The following is a 6,084-nucleotide window of genomic DNA, read 5'->3' on the forward strand; positions in this document are numbered from 1 at the left end:
ACACTTAAAAACATCACAGACCCATACAGTGGTCATCAAAAATAGACATAAAAGCAGGAGATAAGAGCAAAGAATGATAATAAAATAAAAACAAGGTAACTAAGTGCAACAAAACTGGATCAAAATGAGCTAAATGATCTTTAAAATATGGCTAGCTCACATGCTGAGGAAACGCCACTGTAAAAAAAAAAGTGCGTCTTCATCCGAATCTTAGAAATCGGCAGTGAGGGTGCTTGACGGACCTTAAGTGGACGACCATTCCATAGGCTGGGGGCCAAAACCGAAAAAGCCCTGCCGCCTCTAGTTGAGCATTTTGCTCTTGGAGCCAGGGGCGTGTCCAGGGAGTGGCCTGGGGTAGCACATGCCACCCTTAGAATCTGATTGGCCATCCCAGGTGCCACCCCACTAAGTTCCAGTTTAAATTGACTTAACATTATCGACAAAAGGCTTGGGTTGTAAACTCCAAAATAGTGTGTGGTTGCATGCACCTTTCACCTTGTTTTCTAGCCCAGGTATGTAGTATTAATATTATTTAATATTTTTTCATATTCACATACATAATATTTAGAGTCCCACTCAACTCCAGTTGGTGGCAGTAATGCAACAAGAAGTGACTTGCCAACCACCACAAAAGTAGAAGATGAAGAGGGAAAAAAATGGTGATTGTGCAATGTGAAACTCAAAAATTCACTAGAAAGTAAATAAATAAATAAACGATTTGTGTAAATGAATAAATAAGCATAACCATTGGTGCCGCCCATGAATAAACAAGTGCCCCACATGGGCCACCCCATTTTAAAAGTCCTGGACACGGCTCTGCTTGGAGCTACTAGTAGGTCATGCTGTGGTGACCTAAGCGCACCGGATGGTTTATACCGGGTGAGCAAGTCAAATATCTTGGAGCGCAGCCCTGCAGAGACTTGAAAACAAAAACAAGTATCTTGATCTCTTAGAGAAACTGGAAGCCTTGCAGATTGGCTAAGACGGGTGTGATGTGTTCTCACTTTTCGATGCTGGTCAGGAATCTCAGACCTTCTGCTAATCTGCTGTTCTCGGCAGACCTGAGATCAGTAAAACTATTTGGACCTATTTTGGTCTCTGAGGTGCCTCGTTGTGTCTCGTTTTTGTCCCAGTTCTTCATGCTGATCCTCTTCATCTTCCTGGCGGAGCTGGCTGCTGCCATCTTGGCATTCCTCTTCAGGGAGCATGTGAGTCATCATCCTGTTCTGGTTCTAACAGCAGGAACTTTTCTCTTTTTAAAATCAGGTTGGGTCTAAAATGGATGAACAGAATCTTCTATCAGGCCACTGACAGTCGTTCTGACCCGTTTTGTGTCCCCACAGTTAACCAGAGAGTATTTCTCCAGAGAGCTGAAACGTCACTACCAAGGTCGGAACAACACGGATGTCTTCACGTCTACGTGGAACGTCATCATGACGACGGTGAGATACCCCGTCTCTGAACCCGACACGTCTGATGAAGTCATCAACACCATTTTCCTCCCTCACAGTTCGACTGCTGTGGCGTGAGCGGACCCGAGGACTTTGATGAGAGCCTCTTCAGGCTCCTCAACCCAAACAAGATGGTTCCGGAGACCTGCTGCCAGTGGAACAGTTACCTTGGAGACGCAGGTGTGGAGCAGTGCATGAGTAGCAGCGCAGCGTTCCAACACAACAAGGTGAGAAGAGCACAGAGTCGTCTTCAAAACACCTGTTGACTCTGTGTGTGTGTGTGTGTGTGTGTGTGTGTGTGTGTGTGTGTGTGTGTGTGTGTGTGTGTGTGTGTGTGTGTGTGTGTGTGTGTGTGTGTGTGTGTGTGTGTGTGTGTGTGTGCGCAGAACAGGTTCTGTCAGACTGGGAGCAGCATACACACACATTCTGAGTCTGATCTCTGCAGTGTGTGACTAAATGTGCGTGTTGCTTTGTTTTATAAACACGACACTGATGTGAGTTAGGCTGCGTTCACAGCTGGACGTGTGTGTGCGTGTGCGTGTGTGTGTGTGTGTGCGTGCGTGCGTGTGTGTGTGCGTGCGTGTGTGTGTGTGTGTGTGTGCGTGTGTGCAGGGCTGCTACTCAGCCATGGTGGAATACTTTGAGGCATACATCTACTCAGCCGGAGCTCTGGCCATCGTAGTTCTTGCTGTCGAAGTAGGAGCTTTTTTTCTCACTTTTACCTTCAAATATGTAACAATTTTTCTTTTTGAAGTGATGAAATGACGGAATGTCTTTTTACTACAAGATTTGCGTCCTCCTCCTGATCCTGTGTCTCGTTCTTCCAGCTCTTCGCCATGGTGTTTGCGATGTGTTTATTCAGAGGCATCCAGTAACCACCTCCTCCTCAGCAGGCGGGATGGAACGGACTGTAAATACGTGATTTCTGCTCTGTAGGTTTTTCTCCCTTTGGTTTTGCAATCAGCATCATTTGGTTCAGCTTAAAGGGGACCTAGGCAGTTTTGGCTTGCTTTCAGCACCCTCTAGTGTCAGTTTGTAGAACCGAAAGCAAAAACCTTGCTGTGCGTTCGTCTTTTTTACACCTTAATCTCACAGCTGAAATGTTTCCCCAACCTTCCTTAGTGTTTACAGAAGCTGTGTTCATGACATAAAACATGCAGGAAACGTGCTGGAACCAGACTGCAGCGCCAGGTATGTCCGCTCCATTTTTTTCCCCAACCGAGCGGCCCGCCACTCTGAAGTTGCAAGTTGAATATTTTGGCCACAGGGGGCAATAGGGGCTGAGTGGCCTTTCGTTAACCCAGTAAAGGGTCATTTTAGAGCATACTGCCTCTATAAAATGATTTAAAAATTTGAAAAAGTTGCAAAGTAAATTTTACTTTTCTAGGTCTGGTTTACTGTTGTCTGCTGTTTCCTTTTAAAGGGACATTTTAGTCATTCTGAGGTGTGGTTCTGTGTAAAAGTTACTAATAACATTGCCATTTTAGATAATTTCACAAACAGCCTATGTTCAGAGAAATGCATCCAACCAGGATTTAAGAGAAAAAAACTCTTTCCTCCATCAACAGTCACATCTCAGGCTGTGGGAGAAACCGCAGATGCTAAAACAATCTTCATCATCGCTGTGTACTTGTGTTTTTAACATCTGGATCTAACTGCAGGAATGTCTCCTCGGTTTTTATTAGTTTCTACAGGAGCAGTTCATCATTAAATCAAATAAATCAGCTGTGTTCACGATCTAAAACATGCAGGAATCATGTCTCTAAAGCCCTTTTCAGATTGACATTCTGGAATATGTGCGGACAATTCAGTCCGGTTTTTAACCAGAACTGTGTTTTCAGACACACGACTTTTGTACCGGAACTTGTCCTTTCGGCTGCCTTCACACAGCAGGGAAAAGTTCCAGATGTCTGAGGGGGAGGGGGTGGGAAGGCTGTATATTGCGTAAACATAGTGCGGCGAGCGTGCATGCATCATTTACCCAAACAAAGCCATTCAGTCAAACATGGCCGACGAAGAGATAGAATTCCTCTCACTGATCTGACTTGTGTTAAGCATAATTCTGCGCACACAAAGACGCATAAGAGACCTGGATGATGAAGCTCAGTGGTTAATAAAGGAATCACGGAAGCGGTGTGAAGCGCCCCGTCGCGCGTCTAGGAGACTGTACCGTAGGAGGCGAGCTGCCATGGTTCGCCGCATGCTACAGGAGCGAGCTATCTAGGTGCACACAGCGTCCCCCGGTTCCCTCCTCCCTGTCTGGAACTCGACCTCACCAGTCTGAAGCAGCCACCCTGTCCGTGACGAGTCCGATCCTGTTACTAGGGGCTTCGTCCGGTTTAATTACGGAAACGTTTATCTGGATGTTTGTATTCAGACACAAAGGTCTTAAGGACAGCGTCCCGAACATTTCCGTTTTGCATGGCCTGTCTGAAGGGGGCTTGAGTTATTGTGATTCAGAAAACTACTCTTGTTTGACAATTTTTGTATTTGTTTAGCTTTATCAGATGAATCATTTCTCTGAGGCTCCAACATGACAAACAGGTTGTAATAAATGCTAACCAGGCATAGCTCATCTATTCTGAGGCGTAAACATGGATTGTCATAAGGTGTGACTGTGAGACTTCAGGGCAGCTAACCGGGTTCCCTGCTCACAAAGGGCAGAGGGGGCTGAGACTTTTCCTTCACCCTGCAAAAAGTAATTTTAGCAACTGTCTCAAAATTATTTTAAAATATGAAAAAGTTGCTTAATGCGCCTTTAATATCTTCGCTTTGGATTTACTGTTAAGTGGTGCAAATAAACTGCTGCGAGAAACCTGACTGAATGCTGCTCGAATAATCGTTTCTACATCAACTGGCCCAGGAATAAGTTGAATAGGGAAGTTGTAAACTCATCGGTGTTGTCAAACAGGTGCTGAAACCCAAGGTTTGCCCTGACAGCCTGGATTACTGTCTTCCCCGTAACCGAAAGGTTGCAGGTTTGAGCCCCGCTCAGTCTGTCGCTGTTGTTGTGTCCTTGGGCAAGACACTTGCCTGCTGGTGGTGGTCGGAGGGACCGGTGGCGCCAGTGCTCGGCAGCCTCGCCTCTGTCGGTGCGTTCCAGGGCAGCCCACCAGTGTGTGAATGTGTGTGTGAATGGGTGAATGACTGTGTTGTAAAGCGCCTTGGGGGTTCCAGGACTCTAGAAGGCGCTACATCAAATACAGACTATTTACCATTTCCCTTTGTCTGAGTTGGGTGGTATTATTGACAGAGCTGCATCAACTCACGTAACACAGATTAAACAGCTGAACTTAGTTTTCGGTTCATCTCGCTCCGCCCTCGTGCCAGTTTGTTCTTTGCTTCATAAAAATAGTAAATTCTGATTTAAAACTGTAAGTTTTCCCCTCTTAGTAAAGCAGTTTTACTACGAATGCTTTTCGTATCAGTCATGATGCACGTTTACTGTCGTTTTCACATCTATCGCGTGCGTCTGCCTGGCTTTTTTTTCTTTTACATTCCTGCTACGTCTCTCACTATTAGCTGTGTTTTCACCATCCTTTCTACACCAAACATGTCTTGAACACTGAAATAAGCTTTGGATCATGTGTGAAGTGTTTACTCTCATAAAGCACACAGACTCCATCATTCCCTCTCTAATATTATGTTTGCCCTCTGTGAGCTCCGCTCCGCTCTGCTCCTCGCCTCCTCTCCCCAGTCAGGAGCCTCCCGACGGGGGCAGTTTTCACTCTCTATACTCTGAAAATTTCAATAGATGCGCCCAAAAGTCAGATTGAAGTTACACATCTCCACTATCTTCTATCATATCACAGAGGGTTAATTTTACAGTTCTCAGTTATAATTGATTTTTAGAATGTGTTTATAATTTATTATTTAATGTACGTACACGAGTGGGATCAAATGAAACATTTAGTTTGAAATTATATTGTGTATTGTTATGTCTGTAATATATTTGTGGTTTTGTAATTGATTTATTGCAATGCCTTGATTTTAGTGAGGTTAGTGCACATCATAGCCATAAATGCTTTGATTCCAATTATTGACCATCGTTTATTTCGGTAGGTTTTCCTCATTTTTGGTTTGGGCCAGGAATTTTCATTTCGGTGCACCTCTAGTAGAGACTGTATATAACTGTTGAACCTGCAGCTGTGATGGATTGTGTCGGCATGGAGGTGTGTTTTTATTAAATGAATCAATGGACTGCTGCAGAAAGACTGATGCGATGTTCTCACACCCACCTTCAAACAGGGGCATAGATGCTTCTGGTAATGTGACTCAGCACAAAGCTGCACATGAGATTAGAATCCAGCTATTATTCAGGCACCTGGTTTTACACCAAATATTTACCACTGAGGAGTTTCTATCTATTGATGTCAAACACAAACAGGTGTCTCCCCCTAGTGGTAGAATGCAGATTAAATGATTTATTCTGTGAAAAATTTGTGTATAAGTGTAGGCACGTGTTTACGTAAGTAAACATGTGTTCAGTGTGTTATTTTGTGTAAATTATCCACATGAATTAGTACAGAACTTCTGCTGGATTAAACCTGTTTCAATAAAATCTGCTGTTTGTGGTTTCATCACCTATTCAGTTCCTTTTATCTTTTATCTAATGCTGTTTTACAGGCAGCTC

The 6,084-nt window shown here is 44.2% G+C and overlaps 1 protein-coding gene across 2 annotated transcripts in view; it reads left to right on the forward strand.

Moving 5' to 3' along the window:
* Positions 1-6,036, forward strand: part of LOC107381482 (tetraspanin-18B) — a 32,013-nt gene extending 25,977 nt beyond the window's left edge. Inside the window, exons 5-10 of one of the 2 annotated variants that reach the window (XR_008559298.2) lie at positions 1,134-1,208; positions 1,344-1,442; positions 1,511-1,678; positions 2,064-2,147; positions 2,279-2,383; positions 2,574-6,036. Coding sequence is in view for 1 of the 2 variants with exons in the window: in XM_054731993.2 (XP_054587968.2) it covers positions 1,134-1,208; positions 1,344-1,442; positions 1,511-1,678; positions 2,064-2,147; positions 2,279-2,326 (474 nt within the window). In the remaining variant the exon portion in view is untranslated. Of the gene's footprint in view, positions 1-1,133; positions 1,209-1,343; positions 1,443-1,510; positions 1,679-2,063; positions 2,148-2,278 lie in introns of both variants that reach the window. The other variant, XM_054731993.2, reaches the window with a different exon arrangement.
* The last annotated feature ends 48 nt before the right edge of the window (positions 6,037-6,084 follow it).

Source organism: Nothobranchius furzeri, chromosome 9, assembly GCF_043380555.1.
Source record: "Nothobranchius furzeri strain GRZ-AD chromosome 9, NfurGRZ-RIMD1, whole genome shotgun sequence".
NCBI lineage: Eukaryota > Metazoa > Chordata > Actinopteri > Cyprinodontiformes > Nothobranchiidae > Nothobranchius > Nothobranchius furzeri.